This window comes from Aquarana catesbeiana, linkage group LG04, assembly GCF_042186555.1.
Source record: "Aquarana catesbeiana isolate 2022-GZ linkage group LG04, ASM4218655v1, whole genome shotgun sequence".
Lineage (NCBI taxonomy): Eukaryota > Metazoa > Chordata > Amphibia > Anura > Ranidae > Aquarana > Aquarana catesbeiana.
Genome location: NC_133327.1, coordinates 295,929,224 through 295,949,694, shown reverse-complemented (window position 1 = coordinate 295,949,694; position 20,471 = coordinate 295,929,224). Strand labels below are relative to the sequence as shown.

Below are 20,471 nucleotides of genomic sequence, written 5' to 3'. Positions count from 1 at the left end.
ATCAATAGGTTTGAATTTGTTAAGAATAAGGCATTTAACAGGATAACCAAGTGGATCAATACATGCAAGTTGTAACCACATCTGTAAACCAGAGTTGTAACGATCATCCCGTGGGCTAATTTTATCCACTGAAAAAGTAAAAATTTGATAAATTGTTCTTACAGTTCCTATGTGACTTGTAAACTAATTTAAAGCTTAACACAAATATCCAGTTATATGCTGTATAATTTTTATTCTAAAACTGATAATAATAATAATAATAAGGTCCTTATTCACAAAAAGTGTTTCAATGAAGAAAAAAACTCTTTGGAAGGAAAATTAATGCCAATTGAATGTTGAAATGTATCAGAAAATTAACTATATGGCCTCATTCATACAGGCGTTCTAGGGCTGTGTTTGCTTGTACAGGATGCACAGGTGTTCTATGCATCCACCTGCACACATTACTGACATTAATGTCAGTTGGGACTCTGCAGCTTCATGGGCACAGCCTCTGCTCCCAATTTGACATTTGAGTGGTTGCAGGTGCATGCAGGTGCGTGTAACCACACTTACATTGTCTGCATTCGGGGACACCCACCCACAGGGATGTCAACTTGGCAACAGCAGCTGTGTCCATGCAGCAGCTGCATCCCTATTGACATGAATAGGACTGTCCACATACCTGTGCATCCAGTGCAGGCAAACACAGCCTTCACATGGCAGTATGCTTAGAGTGTTTGTAAAAGCTCCTTTTTAGTAAAATAATAAACATTTTATACTTACATGCTTTGTGCAATTGAATTGCACAGAGTGGCTCCAAACCTCCTCTTTTGGGGTCCATGCTGGTCCTCTAGGCTCCTCCTCTCCTCCTCCTTCTCCTGTGTGTGCTAACATAGCAATCTGCATCTATAGACACACACAGTGCAGCTCATGCCTGCCCCCGCTCCCTCCTCAGAGGATTTTATTGAGAGCAGCAAGAGCCAATGGCTCCTGCTGCTGCCTCTGTGTCCTGTGGGAAGAGAGAGAGACAGAGCAGCATTGCAATGGAAATCTAAGTGTGTTCTTCTGGGGAGAGGTGTATTATAATGAAGCTGTTGCTTTTCTCTGCATGGGAAAAGCACAGGTTCCCTTTAAAACAACTCTGTTGCTAAAATGAAAGTTCTAAAAACATGTTGCCCCGCAAAGAACATAATAAGTACTTACCTCTCCTGCTCGTGCTGACGATCTGCCCTGTAGTGAGAAGAAACGGCCAGCTGAAGACTTCTCACAAACTGTCACTTCTGGTAGTGCCCAGTAGTGATGTAAGGGCTGGGGATACTCCTGGAAGTATGTCTAGGAAGGTTTCTTATTTATCCAGGTCTAGTAGTTTATCCTCCTCCTTTATCGAGATCTAATAGCTAGTCACATTCAGTTGAATGTGACTAACTACTACTACAGATACTCCTGAATGAGATGCTACTTCTGAAGAGGTATCAGGGAACTGTTCCTTTTTAATTCAGCAGTGTGATTTGCAGGAAAGATAAGTATTTACCATCTTCTTTGCATTAAAAACATGCTTTAAGAGCTTTCCATTTATGCAACAAAGTGGCTTTAATGTATTTGTAGTATGATGGCAAGTAGAATGTGATTTAGACATTACTCAACTAGTAGGCACAATAGCACTGCATTCTGCATTTGATGTTGAAGAGTCAACTATACGTATTGAAACATATTTTTCTTAAAGTTTCAAGTATTTTATTCCAAGTACTGTTTTGTAATATGTTGTATGTGTAAATCCACTTAACAAGTCCTGTGTCAACAATTTCTTCACAGTATGTAGGAAGTGCAGTTTTTTACACCTTGATCATTTTCTGAGAAGAGGTTATATAATATATGATTTTAGTGCAATAAAATAGGTTTTATTGTGCACATGAAATACCTAGCAACTGCACAGTTTTCAAGTCAGTGTACTTAAATAAATGCATCTAGTGTGCCCATTTATGTGTATGACTTGGCTGTTTTAAGAACACAGCTTTGAGATGAGTGTTTTTTTGCTTACTGACTTGTGTGCTAATGCTTTTGCTGCTATACCACAGTTTCAGTGAATGAAACAGGATCTAGGAATGGAGGAAGCGGAGCTATCAATCATTCACTAAGGCTAGGTTCACTCTATTGTAGCTGCGATTTGATCTGATTTTCAGTGTGATTATGTAGTGTGCGTTTTTGATGCAATTTTCATGATATTGCATTTTTTGGTAGGGGAAGGAGACTGGATGCTGGCTGTTAAGGAGCTTTAACAACCTGAAAAAAAATCAGCAAAAAACATGGCAAATACCCATGTGCATGCCATTTTGTACATTTCCAATGAAGTTAATGAGGCCAAAATTGCCTACCAAAGTAGCACCAGACCCTTTTCTAAAAAATGTGCCACGCGGTGCTGCAATTTGATTGGGCACCACAGAGAGTATTGTGATTTCCATTGTAATGTGATTCTGTGTGACTCAAGTCGCATCTGAAATCTTCACTAGATAGAAGCCTTACCAGAACAAGAGAGCTGCACTGTAATCGTCTTTCGGCTATGGCCCGGTAATAAAGTGGTTAAAGTATTTAAGCTTTCTACCTGTTTGCTCATAGAACATTGTATCTTTCGGTGTTAATCTCCTAGTTCTGATGAATTGGCACTATGGGAACCTACATTTTATATTTTTGGGTGGAAATTTTTTCTTTTCCAAAGCACAATTCTCTAGTGTCAAAAGAACATCTGAAAAGTTGGTAGCTGTATTGCTGTATTCCAAAGTGATGGAAGTCATGAGGTGACATACATCCAGTTCTGCCTTAAAAACTAGTACATCTACCTTTGTGCAGTTGAGGAAGATATCATCTATGTACCTGAACCATGTATGTACACATTCCATGTACTATGGATAACAATATAAATATCTTTCCCTGAAATCTGCTAAGAGATTAGCATAGCTAGGGACCACTTTGGACTTATTAGCTGTGCCTTGATATTCCTCATTGAAGCAAAAATATTTTTTTGTGAGAATATTCTCTAAGGCTTCATACACATATATGGGGGTCCATACCAGGCTCTTTAAAAAAAATGGTGGGGGATTCCCCCCATATCCATATCAAACCCTTAGGCCTGGTATTGATTTTAAGGGGAACCCCCACAATAAAAAAAATGGCACACCAGACCCTTATCCAAGCATGCAGCCTTGCAGGCCAGGAAATAGGGGATGAGTGCACGCCCTTCCCGCCCTTCCTTCCTAAACCATACCAGGCCACCTGCTCTCAACATGTGGGGTACTTTGGGACAGGGAGGCTCTGCTTCCCCTGCCCCAAAGCATCTTGTCCCCATGTTGATGGGAACAAGGGCCTCTTCCCCACAACCCTGGCAGGTGGTTGCAGGAGGGGAGCGGCGCTCAATCATCCCCCCTTGTCCTGGCCTGCCAGGCAGTATGCTCAGATCTGGTATTGCCAGCAATGAAAAAATGTGAAAAAAACTAAGTTGTGGTCCCCCCAATCCATACCAGGCCCTTTCTGGTATGGTACAGATTTCAAGGGGAGTCCCACACAGACATTTAAATAAAAATGGCATAGGGTCTCACCCCCCAAATCCATACCAGGCCTATAGGTGTGGTGTGGATTTTGGGGGGACCCCATGCCATTTTTTTCAAATTTGGAATGGGGGTTCCCTAAAAATCTATACCACACCTATGGGCCTGGTATGGATTTGGGGGACAAACCCTACGCCATTTTTATTTAAATGTTATTGTGGGTTTCCCCTTAAAATCTGTACCAGAAAAGGGCCTGGTATGGATTGGGGGACCACAACGTAATTTTTGTTTTCACAATTTTTCATTGCTGGCAATGTTTTCTTCTACACTTAGCTGTCAGCGGGGAATCCCACTGACAGCTAAGTGTAAAAGAAAATGAGCTATCAGCCCGCTCCTTAACAACCAGCTAATGTTAAAGACACCGGTGGCCGCCAGCTCCAAAAATTTGCATCTGAACCACATCTAAATCGCAGCTGAACTGAGGGGAAATTCGCACCAGACATGTGTGAACCTAGCCTAAAAGTTTGAGAGAAAAATAAAATAGATTCTGGGGTAGAGACATGTCATGTCACATGCCATCCCATTCTCACGTGAAATAGATGTGTATAAAGTACACACATTCAGGCTAAATAAGAAACAGGTATTGTTCCTATATGGCTGATGTGATTAAGAAATTCAGAGGTGCCTAGAAGAAATTAATGTATACCTGCTATCTTGGGATGAAGAATCTGATCTAAGAAAATGGCTATTGACTGAAATACAGTTATTCCCAGCCGTAATGAGGCATCCTGGCATTTTTGTTTGGTGCTTGTTGATCTTTGGAAGGCAGTAAAACAAAGGAGTTATTTGAAATGGATATGTAATCAATTTTTTTTGAGTTTGTGCCTGAAAATACCTTGTTCTGAAGCATGTGTAATAACCTCATCTTTTCTATCCTAGTGATGCGGATCCATCCTACAATGCATGATTGTCACAATGAATATTTAATATTGTAGAACATTATTATTATTATTTACATTATTATTATTATTACAGACTCATTTTGCCATGTGTTTATTTTTCATGCTTTAATATTGTATTTTTATATTTATTTGCAGGGTTATGATGATGATTTTGGAGATGACTATGATGAATTAGGTTATGAGGATTATGACAGCAGCTACACAACACAACCACAAAGGTATGTACTTAGTAAAAAAACTGGAATATACTGTAATATATGGAAACGCTACTTGTTATGAGAAAATTAATGCACCTTCGTCCTATTACTAATTAGAAATTTGGACAGTTGTGAAGGCAACATGGACTCTCGTGGTACGGTAGAAACTTACAACAGTCAATTTACAGAAATATGTAAATTTATTATACACAAATACACACATCATAAAAAGTCTTCAATAGTAGATAAATTACGTTAGATGCTGCTAATCATGGAGCATCCACTTGTCTGACACAAATTGGAAGAAGTTAGATGTATATAATAATGATCCTGCGCTTACACATGGAGACTTGTTCTTCCAGTTACAAACTCTACATGTTTCGGGGTTACCCCCTTCTTCAGGAGTATATTAGGTCAGAAAAGGATCTACAAGAAAGCGTATAAATCAAATATACAGTATTAAAATCAAAAACAAATAACTAATAACCAACCTTCATAGTATACTGTCATGCATCTTAAATCAATAAAAATAGAGTCTATTATGCACCTCAGTATATCCCTCAATATTAAGGATTAAGCCCATGTGAAATGGTTGATTTTGGAGCAAAAAAGGAAACTCACACACATAGCCGGCACTAGAATTTTGGGCATCACAAGGTTAAAAATTGGCAATCTTCCGGGCAAGTGCAGGAACCAGGAAAAGTGAAGTCACATAAAAAGACTGTTGCATAAAAAAGAAAATACTTTAAAAATAAAAAAAAAATGATATTTAAAAAAATCATAGGGTGGAGAAATCTATCTCACAGCCATCATAATTCAGATAACAAAATTCAAAGAATACAATCAAAGCATTTAAATTGGTGAAACACACCTATGAAGTCCTCACTAAACAGTGCAGGTAATTTGGGTGGGGAGAGAGTGTGTTATCCAAATGGATATTGAAGTCAGGTGTAGATGGAAATAGTCCAAGGAACCATCCAAAGTCTCATATAGATTCTATGTAATATATGAAGAGAATTAAAGAAACTTATTGTTAGAATGGTTGAAACATCTTAGCACCGATCTAATCCTAATGAGAGTAATCAAAAGAAACACCAACCTATCTGAGAGATCTCAAGGTACAGTACCTGCCCATGAGATTGTGTTTCCAGTGCGATCCCATCACACATTTTCCTTTTGCAGCGAGCGCGAGAAAGAATTCCCCTCCAGAGGTATACCAGGCCCTTAGGTCTGGTATGGATTCTAAGGGGAACACCCTACGCCAAAAAAAGCTTGGGGGTCCCTTCCAAAATCCATACCAGACCCTTATCTGAGCACGCAGCCCGGAAAGGGGGAAAGGGGGTGGGGATGAGCGAGCATCCCCCCCTCCTGAACCGTACCAGGCCGCATGCCCTCAACATGGGGGGTGGGTGCTTTGGGGAAGGGGGGCGCCCTGCAGCCCCCCACCCCAAAGCACCTTGTCCCAATGTTGATGAGAACAAGGGCCTCTTCCTGACAACCCTGGCCATTGGTTGTTGGGGTCTGTGGGTGGAGGGCTTATCGGAATCCGGGAGCCCCCTTTAATAAGGGGGCCCCCAGATCCTGGCCCCCACCCTATGTGAATGAGTACGGGGTACATCGTACCCCTACCCATTCACCTGGGGAAAAAGTGTCAATAAAAAAACACACTAGACATGTTTTTAAAGTAATTTATTAGGCAGCTCTGGGGGTCTTCTTCCGACTTCGGGGGTCTGTTCCGACTTCTCTGCTCTCTCCGGCCTCTTCTCCCAGTGTCTGGTTCTTCTCTCACCTCTTCTCCCGGTGTCCGGTTCTTCTCCCACTCTCCGGCCTTTTCTCCCGGTCTCTTCTCCAGGTCTCCGGTTCTTCTCCCATTCTCCGGTTCTTCTGCCGGGCTCCTCCGATATCTTCTGCTCTTTTGCCGCTTTTTTGCTAGTGGTGGCCTGGTCTTCTCCATCGTCGTGTTCCATCTTCTCTTCTTCTGATGTTGACACGACGCTCTCTCCCACTGTAATGCAGTGTGTGAGGTGCGCAATGACTTATATAGGCATGGGGCATGGTCACCGGGTTATGTCACCCGTGACCCCGCCCCTTATGATGTCACAGTCCCATCATGCCCCGGTGCGGTGGCATCATAAGGGCTCGGGTCATTGGATGACATCGTCCTAAACTGCTGCCAACAAAAGTGAGTACACCCCTAAGTGAACATGTCCAAATTGGGCCCAACTAGTAATTTTCCCTCCCCAGTGTCATGTGACTTATTAGTGTTACAAGGTCTCAGGTGTGAATGGGGAGCAGGTGTGTTAAATTTGGTGTTATCACTCTCACTCTCTCATCATGGTCACTGGAAGTTCAACATGGCACCTCATGGCAAAGAACTCTCTGAGGATCTGAAAAAAAGAATTGTTGTTCTACATAAAGATGGTCTAGGTTATAAGAAGATTGCCAAGACCTTGAAACTGAGCTTCAGCACAGTGGCCAAGACCATTAGTTTAACAAGACAGGTTCTACTCAGAACAGGCCTTGCCATGGTCGACCAAAGAAGTTGAGTGCACATGCTCAGCGTCATATCCAGAGGTTGTCTTTGAGAAATAGATGTATGAGTGCTGCCAGCATTGCTTCAGAGGTTAGAGGGGTCCGCTTGTTAGTGCTCAGACCATACGCTGCACACTGCATCAAATTGGTCTGCATGGCTGTCATCCCAGAAGGAAGCCTCTTCTAAAGATGATGCACAAGAAAGCCCGCAAACAGTTTGCTGAAGACAAGCAGACTAAGGACACGGATTACTGGAACCATGTCCTGGGGTCTGATGAGACCAAGATAAAAATATTTGGTTCAGATGGTGTCAAGCGTGTGTGGCAGCAACCAGGTGAGGAGTACAAAGACAAGTGTGTCTTGCCTACAGTCAAGCATTGTGGTGGGAGTGCCATGTTCTGGGGCTGCCGGCACTGGGGAGCTACAGTTCCTTGAGGGAACCATGAATGCCAACATGTACTATGACATACTGAAGCAGAGCATGATCCCCCACCCTTTGGAGACTGGGCCGCAGGGCAGTATTCCAACATGATAACGACCCCAAACACACCTCCAAGACGATCACTGCCTTGCTAGAGAAGCTGAGGGTAAAGGTAATAGACTGGCCAAGCATGTCACCAGACCTAAACCTTATTGAGCATCTGTGGGACATCCTCAAATTGAAGGTGGAGGAGCACAAGGGCTCTAACATCCACCAGCTCTGTGATGTCGTCATGAAGGAGTGGAAGAGGACTCCAGTGGCAACCTGTGAAGCTCTGGTGAACTCCATACTCAAGAGGGTTAAGGCAGTGCTGGAAAATAATGGTGGCCACACAAAATATAGACACTTTGGGCCCAATTTGGACATTTTCAATTAGGGGTATACTCACTTTTGTTGCCAGCAGTTTAGACATTAATGGCTGTGTATTGAGTTATTTTGAGGGGACAGCAAATTGACACTGTTATACAAGCTGTACACTCACTATTTTACATTGTAGCAAAGTGTCATTTCTTCAGTGTTGAAAAAGATATAATAAAATATTTTTAAAAATGTGAGGGGCGTACTCACTTTTGTGAGATACTGTATATGCCAGCACCCTCACAGATCCATGGGCAGTGGCTACATTTACCACAGCGGTAGGTTCCCTTATAGGAGCGAGGTAGGGTCTCCAAATTAGGTTGGTAATGGCTGCTAGTCAAAGTATCACGCAGTGAGGACGCCCTCCTAAATACCAACTCTGGGGTAGAACGTACATATTTAGCCAGGGTATAATCTTCGGCTAAAAGGTGCCAGTTATTAGAAATCAGCAAACGTAAAGAACGTTTATGAGCAGAAAAAAAAATATATATAATGTACATGAAACACAGCAATGTAAACCTAGTGGCACATATTCTACAAGGTATTTGAGATTCTGAAAGTGAGCGATAAGAACCAGACAAATTTTATCAGAGCTGGGGAATCTAATCAATGATACAGGCACAGGTTTATTAGCTACTAAATGTTCTCTTTAACAATCTGGTCCCCTTGCAAAGCACTTCTAAATGTAAAACTTGATAGCATTACTAAGCATCAGATTATACTGATGTCCTAACACCCATGAAACAAACTATTACCATGGATATCTGGGACCTTCCACATTTTGAGAAGTTACATCCAGACTGCACTGGACTGGGTCACCCTTTTTTTACCTGCATATTTTGAGAGACACCTCCTTGACCTATAACGTTGGCTGCTGCAGCGATACAATGTAGAAGACCTCCATCAAGCCATATATACAGCTTGAACTTTTATGTGGGCTACATTGTACTGTAACTTATGATTTATACTGTACGCATGTCACTTTTGGTATTCTGAAAACCTTTTATTCCATACACTTCCTGACGGCCGTACATATATATGCGGCCTCTTGGCAGATGGACTTTAATGTAGAGAGGCCGCATATATGTGGCCCTATTTGAACACATAAATGTGCTATAATGTGCTGAGAGGGTGCTCTCTGCGAGCACTCGGTAGAGTACCTGGTGGCTACCAGAAAATTCACAGTGCATACTTGCGATCAGGAGCTTTCTGATCATGTGACCGCTGTGACTGCCAATCACAGCGGTCACATGATGGAAACTCCTGCCTCTGCCTCCCGGCATTTAGAACCTCTTAAAGGGCTGTGAGGCAGCTGCGGGAAGGGGTTTATAATAAGAAAAGATGGAACAGGTAGTGAGTATAAACCTCTCATTTCCAGAACCATAGAGGATGTAAGTGAGCACACTCACATCAAGATCTAAGGCTAATTGGGAAATACGTAGTAGCCTTACGCAACATTGCTGTATTGCTTTAGTCCTTAATACAAGCACATGCCAATCCTAATTCAAGTTTTTTAATGTTTTAAGTTCTCTTTTTTGTTTGTTTCATGTAGCACTACTGTGCAGCTCCCATTAATTGTGTAATGAGAATTCACAAAAAAAATGCAAATTGGTGACATTGTGCTGACATCATAGTGCGGGGCAACGACAGAAGATGCATTTTTTGAGACTTCATTTATGACACTGCAGATTTAGTTGGAATATACTGGTTTATCATTTAAACTGTAAAGCTACTTTAAATCTGATAACCTTGAAATGCAAGCCTTTTTTACTTTAAAACTTGGCAGTACAATGTAATTTCTTTATATAGTTACGTGTAGATTTTTTTTGTTTGCCACCCATTACCTCTGCATTATTTTTACCCTTCTCCATGCTGTGACACTAGTACCATATGTGTCTCTATGGTTATGAAATAACAGCTGTTATGACTCCTGTTTTATAGCTCCTGATTGCAGCATTATTTCCATCATCTTTCTTTTTTCTGAGATTCTGTTATTTACAAATATTTTAGTACTTTTTTTAAGCAAATCCTCTCTCTCTCTCTCTCTCTCTCTCTCTCTCTCTCTCTCTCTCTATATATATATACATACATATTTTTTTTTTATTGATGAAGTACGTGGGATACCTTTAACAGCAGTAGTGTAATATACTGACAATTTTGCTGCTATTATTTAATTTTCATTCCTTTCTTGCTTATAAGCTGAAAGTTGTTAGCTTTCTTCTTTTTTATGTTAGAGTTAAGTGCCAGTTCTCTTACCCAGAACACACAAAGGCAATAATTGATTAAAGGCTTAATAATATAGTGTATAATGCTAATTACAGTGTAGAACTGAAAGCTTATGTTTCTCACCTCTTATCTGCGACGTGCATCAAAAGCACAGTTACCTAACACAAAGGAAGCTAATTCATGTGAGTTGGTTCGGTACATTCTCTTGCTTTTCTATTCTGCTATTCAGCAAAATCTTGAAACATTGCTTTAATAACAATCTCCACATCACTAGGGAATAAATATATTGAACGCTTTGCTTTTGTGATAGAATCACTATAATACAAAGTGAACCTCGGGTTTCTTGTTTTAGAAACTGATGTCATCACACAAAAGAACAATGTGATCAATGGAAACAACTTTTGATCGAGGGAGATAAATAGTGCTGATGCTGCTAGGTTATGTCCAAGGTGTTTTATTGTGCTAAGTCACCTCTAAACCAGCATCCCTAGGGACTGGTATAGGTTAATAAAAGCTGAGCAAATAGGAAAGTCTATGTACTTAATTAGCCACTTCTCTATATTGTGGATAAAACAGAATTTAATGATGTTAATGTTGACCTGTAACATTTTAGTTTATTTTTATTTTTTTTTTGCAGGGAAGGCAAGGAGAACTAGCTGAAATTTAGATATACAGTATATTTGAAATATTTACATCCCCACTGTAACATGCACAAGGATCATAATGTATTAATTATTTTGTTCTCATAACTTTTATTTTCTGATGCCCAAATAATTATAGAAGATTTATTTTTGCATTAAAAGTTCATATAGTTGAAACAGGGTGCAAATCTGAGCCTTTGTACTTGTGCAAGTCCCTAAGTACTCTTTGGAGGTTAAGTCCTATAAAATTGTTGAATCTAAATATACCTACATTTTGTGCTTCCTGGATGGTAAGATAAACGCACTTTTGCCATTCTGAAATGGGCACAAAGAAGGGAGAACAATTACAGAATGATTGCATAGGTTTTTCAACAAGTGATTTCTGTTCAATGTGTTTTACTAAAGTTTTGACAAGTACAAAGTAAGTAATGTAGATAAATAATTAATAAATAAATCTCAACCTTTTATTAAAGGGTAACTCTACTAAACAAAATAACAAATAACAAAATGATAAATAAAATAAAAAACTAATATAGCATGTACAGTTGCTACTCAAGTCATATTGTAATTGAGCCTAGGTTCTGCGTGGAAAACACTGCATGTGATTCGCACAGGAATCACACTGCATTCCTGTGCACATCACATGCGATGTCTGTGTGGTGTGATTTCAGCCCTAAAATCACATTGCATCCGCACCAAAATGGTGCAGGAACCTTCTTTCCCCTGCACCCGAATCACATCGCATGGGTGTTCATACCCATGCGATGCGATTCTGGCAATCACACTGCTTTTTGCAATCTGTTTTAGGGTGTCATTAAGAAAACATTGAAACCTACAGCAGATTGCATAGACACCGTAAGTGTGAGCCAAGGCTTAATCATATTAAAAAAATACCTTTCCTTCTCAATCTGCAGCCTTGTAATTTTCACTTTAGATTTCACTTTAGATTTCACTTTACTTTCTGTCTTTTATTTGCAAAAGGAAGTAAGAGCAAAGTTCTCCGAACTAGGGCAGTTTCCCACTTTCCCACAGTGTATTCAGTTTTTGAAGTATAAGTAAAAAAATACTTTTAAAGTGAAAAGAAGTTTTGTTTTCTGAGGTTATATTGACTTGTAAAATACATGGTATAATTATAATTTTCTAATAGCATTTCTTTCTTGTCTATTCCTATGAGAAAACCCTAATGCCGCGTACACACAATCGGATTTTCTGACAACAAATGTTGAATGTGAGCTTGTTGGCAGAAAGTCCGACCGAGTGTATGCTCCATCAAACATTTGTTGTCAGACTTTCCACCAACAAATGTTGGCTAGCAGGTTCTCAAATTTTCCACCAACAAATTTTTGTTGTCTGACTTTCCGATTGTGTGTACACAAGCCTGTCGCACAAAAGTCCACGCATGCTCGGAATCAAGTACGAGCCGGAAGTGCTCGGTCTTGTAAAACTAACGTTCGTATCGGAGATATCATGTACGTCTTGTACGTCACTACGTTCGTAATTGTTGAATAAAAATTTGTGTGACCGTGTGTATGCAAGACAAGTTGGAGCCAACACCCTTCGAACAAAAATCCACTGTTTTGTTGTCGGAAAGTCCGATTGTGTGTACGGGGCATTAGATGTACTAGATTGATAAGTAAACAAATCTCTCATGAGGAGATCCTATACCTAGTAGAGGTTCAGTATAATAACATATTATTGTGTTGTTTCCACCTGAGGCAGAAGACCAATACATATTTATTTATAACACTGAACCAAAGATACACAGAAGAGGGGGGAAAGGGGAATATTTTCAGGAAGGGGTTTGTAGTCTGTCCTGTAGGGTCTAACCCTTTTCCCATCTTATGTTTTTCTTGAGATGTATTTTATCTAGGAATTCCAAATCTTTTCAAAGGTCTTTATTTTATTGAAAAAGGTAGCAGAAAGTTTTAAAGGTATCATTACCTAGGAGAAATGAGAAAGGACTAATTTAAATGGGATGGATGAGAAATGCCATGATCTTGCTTTATCTATTTTGGCAGCTATAAATATGAAAGAAATCCACTTTCTAGTGTAGCCAGGTGCTACCTCAATCAGTTGGGTTAGGTTGGGTAATTTCCTGAGGTTGATTTGAGTAACAGAATATATAGTTGCATATTCTATTCCAAAATCGTTTTGCTTTTGGGCATGTTCATTATATGTGGTATGTTGTGCCTTCTTGTCCACAACCCCATAACATATTTTGGGGAGGCTCCTGTAACAAAGCTAATAGTGTTGGAACCATGTACCACCTCAATAATACTTTATAATTAGCTTCAATAATTGGACTATTTATGAACATTGTACAAAGAGCTATTTTGTGCCACACATTTAAACCCATCTCACTTTCTAGGTCCTGTTCCCATTTGTCCATGTAAGGTTATTTTTTTTTTAGAGGGTACGGTTATTCTTTTTTTAGAGGTTGGGGGTGTAAATTTCTAAGATGAGTCCAGGAATTCTGTTGCAATTTTTACACAGGTACTCCATGAATGTAATTGATATTAAAGGGTAACTCCAGTTTAATGGGAAAAAAATTGCAAATAAAAAATATATAATATAGCATATACAATTGCGACACAAGTCATATTATTATTGAATGATATTAAAATATACCTTTCCTTTTTAATCTGCAGCACTGTCATTTTCTGTAAAGTGCAATGCAATATGGCTACCTTGAGGTGTTCTGTACACAGAATGTGTACAGAACACCCTCCCCACCCCCCTACTTGTGTGATTGGATCACTGATTTTCCCAGAAGTCTGCACTAAGATAGGTCAGATTTTTCGATCCCCTGCAGCAAAAATGTAATTTTTGGTAAGATACCCCCAGTAGGAAATAACGTTTAAAGGGATGCAGAGCCTGCAACTTTCCCCATTAGAGGCCTGATTCTGCAGCGGCTGGTTGATAATTATGAAACCACTCAGCACAGGGGCACAGAGGAACAAACAGTGATTTCTTCAGAATAGCAAAAGGTAGGAATCTGCAACATTTGTTAAAATCCTTACATTGTACATGTACATTGATCACCCAGAGGGGAATGTTTTTTTTCCTCAACAAAAGTGGAGTTACGCTTTAAATCTGCCTGGCACCCATGAGATTTGAGGAAGTGAGCTATTTTGCTATAACAACACAATTATGTATTTGGCATCTGAAATTTATCCTGTAGTACTGACCTTGACAGAATTCCCTGTCCCTGTACATGTGTTGGCTCTACACATGAGACCTTTATTGGTCTACTAGGAAAAAGTTTTGCTACTGAGATATTTTGATATTGAAGATAGGTGCTAATGGACTATGTGCGGATTTAAATTTGTGGGTCTGACAGAGGTGAGAGGTTGAGAGAACATGATACAAATGGGCAAATAACCGTGGATCCATCTTTGGCTGAAAGCCACATTATGTGTTTTACTGTGTATGGGTAACACAAATATGATTCTATTAAAGTTCAGATTGGGTGTGTTTTTATGGGACTGAAGTTTTATGAGTTGTGATAATCTGCTGCATGAAAGTATTCTGATAAGTTTGGCATTCCTAACCTTACTTAATTAGAGGATATCAGGTTTTTTATTTCCTATTGGAAAAAAAAAGAATGTACATTGCTATTGTAGAGTTACAGAAAGGACCTTTTATGTGAGGTTTATTGTTCTGAGAAAGATCTGACCGTGAAATAGTGTTATCAAATGGAACAAATTCACTATAAGTGTAGAATTATTTCTGACCATGGAAGCAAAGGTCAGATTTTTTATAGGATGATATTGCAGATCATTAGTGTTTACATGCAGAGTACAATTCCCTTTCTTGGTAACTATTAATATTGATGGCTCAGTCTCTACCATCCCTGAATTTATCCCTGAATTTATCTAAAGTGATTTAAAAATGCACTGTAGGTTGCATTTTCCTACTCCTAGGGGTTAGTTTAAAAAATGGAAGAGGTAAACTGGCTATATTTTTTCACTGCTTCAGTTTTCTGTGATATCAAATAAAAAAAATGACTAAAACTTTCCACCATTTGTATTTCTCCAAAACAAATTAAAACAGTAAAATGAACAATATAAATAGGCAGTTAATAAAAACTGTGGAAACACTTTGGGAAAGAAGGGGCATATTTAAAGGCATATTTCACATTATTATTTTTACTCTCTGAACTTTAGCCAAATTCAGCTTAATTTTGTTTAACATTCATGACATGTCATGGCCTTGCAACCCAAGTGCATCAGATTATATTCTCATACACAGCTTTGTTTCTGCAGTATTTAAAGGAACCCTGTTACTATACATTTTTTTCATTAACCTCCCTGGCGGTCTGATTTTTGAATGTCAAAGCAGTACATCGTTTTGCATGGAAATTTGGCATTTTATATTGTGGGCCTGTAATTCTTAGGAATAACTCACTTAAATCTGTCCAAACAAGAGTCTAGTAGACATCCCGGGTATGATAAAGTTTGAAACACAAAATCATAAATTATAATATAATAAATAACTATAAATAATTATAAAAAATAATAATACAATAATGTAATCAAATCAAAAACACAAAAAATTGTCCAAACAAGGGCGCAACATTACTAGTCACTGTGATACTAGATATTGCATATGGGTTTAGTAAACATCCTGGGTATGAAAAATTTTGAAACATGGGACTGCACAAAGTCAGACGTCACAAACAGGACAATGAAAAGCATCCCTCTACTTTAAAAGTGGTTTTAAACCAGCTAGAAAACAGCAATAGTGAATTAGAATACTAAAAAACATAAGTTGCGCTTGTAACTATAAACACTCAAAAAAAAGAAAATGATAAACGTGACGAAGAAAGCTTAATGAATGGTGAAAAATTGAGTCCATACACAAATAAATACAAAAACACTGATGAAAGAAAAATAAGTCCAAATGAAAAGACAAAAATCCAGGATTTGTCCACCTTCACTGAAAAAGGAAAGGAGGAGAGAAGAGATTTGAAGAAAGTCCCCAGTTGGAGATGAATCCCACTTAGTATGTAAGTGCCCTTACCAGAAACAGTTGACCCCCTCAATGGAGAGGTCTTAAACGCAAGCAGATACAGCCCTCTGCAGGGACAGATGGATCTCCTGTGTCTCCGGGATCTCCGTGTTGGATTCAGAGCTCCGTGGTACCCAGAAGGAGGGGAACTGGAACTCCAATCTAAGGGTATCACTCTTTGGCTCGAAGCCTGTGAGTGTAAAAAACAAAGCATTTCAATAGTGTAATAAAGTCACTAGAAAGCCTTTATTGCTTTGGATTTAGCAAGCGGAAAAGACCGCAAAATACATTTAAAATTAGCCGGCAAGCTTAAAAACAAACAAACGAACACCCGTGTACTGGGGTCACGTGGGGTGTAATGGCGTCAGTACGTAGCACTGCCCTACATGTTTTGTCATATGTGACGTCTTCCTGGGGCACGGGTGACGCACTGAACCATCACCTTTATACCACAGGACGGCAACTGGACCTCGCTTTCATCTCGGCACCACCCCGTGGTTCACGGTTAAGAAAACAATGCGTAAGAGAACACCAAACATCGATCTGATGAACGTAGCGCATACAGGGCACTTTGGAAAAGGAAAAAAGAAGAAATCAAACGGATCTGGATCTGGTTACACCACAATACAAACACCCAAACACCTATGTAAATACATAAAAATATAAAAAAAATATCGTAAAACGTCTGGGTATATATGGAGAATAAATGAATAGTACATACACCGGAAAACTAACCTAAATGTCTAAAATGCATTTACAAAAAATATTATAATTATGATTCATTATAAAATCCAATAAAAAAAGACCATATTAATGGCATAAATGATGGAAAGTATATTAGATATCTAACATCATATCTTGGTGGTGTTCTCAAATGACAAGCCAGAAAAAATATGGACAAACAGTTGAAACAATAGCACAATTGTGCATTATCAATAAAAGCATTGATTTCTATATCGACATTCAACCCAAGGGGCCTAAGTCATCTGATTTTATAAATCCAGCACATCTCTAACTTAAGAGATGGCATGTCGCTTAGGTCCCCCTCTCCAAGGTAATTTCAATCTATCAATACCCACAAAAGAAGTCCCTTTGGGGTCCTGTTTGTGTGCTTCTAAGTAGTGTCTTGAAACTGGATGCCCTTTGAAGCCTCTCCTGATATTCCCTATGTGTTCATTTAATCTGACCTGTAAAGGTCAGACAGTACGTTCCATGTACTGGAGACCGCACGGACAGGTCAGCAGGTAGACAACACCGGGAGTGGAACAGGTGATAAATGACTTTATTGCAAACTCACGAGAGGTACTCAGGGAAGTGAAGTGTGTGATCTTCTTATCCCTATTCGTATTATTGGAACATACCGCACAATTTTTATATCTATAGTAACCCACTAGGTTTTAAAAAAACATTGGTCTATTGATGGGAGGGTCACAGACACTAGGGGCCACAAGTGACTTAATTGAAGGAACCCCTCTGAAGAATACTTGAGTGGGGTACATGAGAGTCTGCCGGAGGAGCCACCATGCAGGATATATCAGACTGCCTCCGGTGTTCTGTCGATTACTGCATCGGATAATGCCTGCAATGATCTGCGCATGTGCAGTGTTAACATCACACCAGCTGATCGGTAGATCAGCTGGAGTGATATTACGTACTGTGCATGCGCAGATCGTCTGAGCCATTATCCAACTATCTGCACTATTCGACAGAACTCCCATACTGACGCCAGAGTTTGTATGAATGTCTAGATCACTCTTAATGAATTTGAGGGCTTATTCATGGAGATGTGAACAAAAGTGGATTGGAAAAAAAGGGGAGTTGAAAACCCAGGAGTTTAAAACAAAAGAACTATTCAACTTTTATATTCTGGGGGGTGGGGGGTTGTTGCTTTGGTATGTACAGAATTTACAGGTTTTGATACACCAGTGCTGTGACAATTTCCTTTGTATACTCTGTTTGTTGGACAGTACTTTGCCTCTGTATTGGCTTGACAAGTGTAATTTTTATGTGCATTTTTTTCAATAAATGAAGTTAAAAAAAAAAAAAGATGATGGGACAAGAAGGCATCGAAGGGTGGGGTTTGCTAAAAAGGGAAACTAATACAAGTAAGAAAAAATAAAGAGAAGAGAAAGAGAAGCAAATTGGACAGAAAAGAGGAGGTAGGTTGGGGTAGGGGGTCAAAAAAAAAAGGGGGGAGGGGTATGGTATCCCAAAGGCTCCCAGGTGTCAGACCACACTCCTTGGCTGTGCATTTATAGTTCCAAAAAGTAGGTGGTTGATTAATTGGGTGAGCCAAGGCTGACCAAAGTGAGTACCTGCCATCACAGCAGCATAAATGCCCACAACAGCATGGTGATCAAACAGAGAACACTGCAGCATAGGGATTCCAAAGACTTCTCCTTTAGAAAGCCTCCAACTATGAATAAATAAAGTTTGCCATGAGCCAGAGATTCCAATAATGTAGTATTTTAATGTTAAAAGGAACATGTACCAAGTAAAGGACAGTAAATCAATAAACTCACATCAAAAATCCGCCGCCAACCCGGAATCATGCAGTGGCGTAAGTCAGCACCAAAATCTCTGCCCCATTGACATGCGAGTGTGACCGGCTCTCAGTGAAGCCGGTTCACACATGTCCAGGGTAGCTGCTGTGCTAAGTCCAAAAGGGTTCTGTGCGTTCTTGGGTCCGGTTCAGGCAAAAATTCAGACCTGAATCGCACCTGAACTGGTGAACAGAAACGCACTGGACCCCATGCTGGAAACTGCGGCCACACATATGTGAACCTGGCCTTAGACTAAAATAAGGTTAAAGATCTTTTTATGCTTATCTGCACATAAATATTCTTCATTGTTTCTCAAAGATGAACTCCAGCTGTGCACATTCACTAGGCAGTATCCCCTTGCCCTGCATTGCAATAGTAATTGCTCATTTTATTCGGGGGCAGCAATAATAACCTTGTTACAGACTTTCCCAAACATCTATAACTCTCCTACACTGTCCTTTGCTCCTGGTATGTGGACAGGTTCTCAATATCCTCATGTGCAATGCAGGACTGCCAGTCCTATATTCTACATTGTACATGATGACAGAAAGGCTGCAATTTGATGAGCAGCAAAGAGGAGCCACATTGTAGGGCCAGTTATACAGTGAGGAGGAGGGCTGTGGAAGTGAGGAATAAGGTAAGTATTTCTTATTTCTTAGCCCCCAAGACAAAAAAGGCAATTAGTGCATACAATGTGATGGGGGCGTGGGTGCTGGCTTGTGAATGTATACAGCTAACTTGAGTTCAGCGTTCCATAAATTAATTGTATATAGATTGGGTAGTAATAGTTTTAACATAAACTTCCACCTGTCTATACCCTAGTCATGTCAGCTAAAGGCAATAAATTAGATGTATCTTGAGGAGGGGGGATTTATTTCTCAATGTCCTAAATAAGCCACAAAAATGCATGAATTGATGTTGTGGATCTTCTCACATTCATCGTTGTTAGATGTAAGGATATTGATATGTAAATTTGACAAGACCCATCTTTTTGGGAAATGTTCCATTTCCATTCATATATCATTGCAGTTTTGACGGTTGGGAGTCACATACTTCACAAATGTATGCCTTACAGGAATCATAACAGTATTAGGGAGACTGACACATCAAGGGACCAAGTCTATTACATGAAAGGAGTTCAGAACTCCAATAAAAGTCCCATAAATAAACAGTCCAGGATTAATAAAAAATCCAAAACACAGTTGTAAAGAGAAACAGGGAAGTGCCATCTAAGTGTAGTGATAAGGACATTCCATTTATTGCATAAAAAGGGGCAACTCACATTTTAAAAGATAAGGTGGCTTGTTAAAAGAATAAACACAGCCAAATGACTCTATCTTGGAAGCTCCACTGGATGGAGTGCCATTGCAGCTGTCCACTGCATACACAGGGCTGGGGAAGCTGGAGGGAATCCCAGAACTGCTGTGGTCCACCAGGATTCTACAATGCAATCCCGAGTGTGGCTTGGGGTTACCGCTAATGGTACTGAAATTTAACCCCGACCCACATTTGAGAAAACCACCAGGGAGGTTAAATGTTTAGTACATAATAGTAAATCATATCAATAAATGTTCCCCTTTTTCCACTATTTTTTTGCTTCAGAGACAAGTTCCCAGAGTTAGCAGGAGCAACCAGTCAATTGTCAGCTTTTCTGTTCAGTTAATTCTGATTATAAAACTGAAGACCTGCATACAGTTACTGAGTAAACTTGTGCTGGTTCTCACTTTTCCACCTGAACTGATCTGAGGTGTGAAGGTGCAGGAACTGTGGTTGATCTGATGGTGTGATGGTGCAGGAATTAGGGCTGATCAGAGGTGTGAAGGTGCAGGAATTGGGGAAAAGTTGAGGTGTGACAGTGCAGGAATTGGGGTGATCTGAGGTGTGATGATGCAGGAATAGGGGCTAATCTGGGGTATGATGGTGCAGGAATTGGGATTGATTTTAGGTGGGAACATGAAGGAATTGTGCTGATCTGAGGTGTGGAGGTGCAGGAATTGGAGC

The 20,471-nt window shown here is 39.8% G+C and overlaps 1 protein-coding gene across 3 annotated transcripts in view; it reads left to right on the top strand.

The window, feature by feature from the left end:
* Positions 1-20,471, top strand: part of KHDRBS2 (KH RNA binding domain containing, signal transduction associated 2) — a 650,233-nt gene that overhangs the window by 454,448 nt on the left and 175,314 nt on the right. For all 3 annotated transcript variants that reach the window (XR_012243878.1, XR_012243879.1, XM_073626718.1), the window contains exon 7: positions 4,619-4,701. Coding sequence is in view for 1 of the 3 variants with exons in the window: in XM_073626718.1 (XP_073482819.1) it covers positions 4,619-4,701 (83 nt within the window). In the remaining 2 variants the exon portion in view is untranslated. The remainder of the gene's footprint in view (positions 1-4,618; positions 4,702-20,471) is intronic.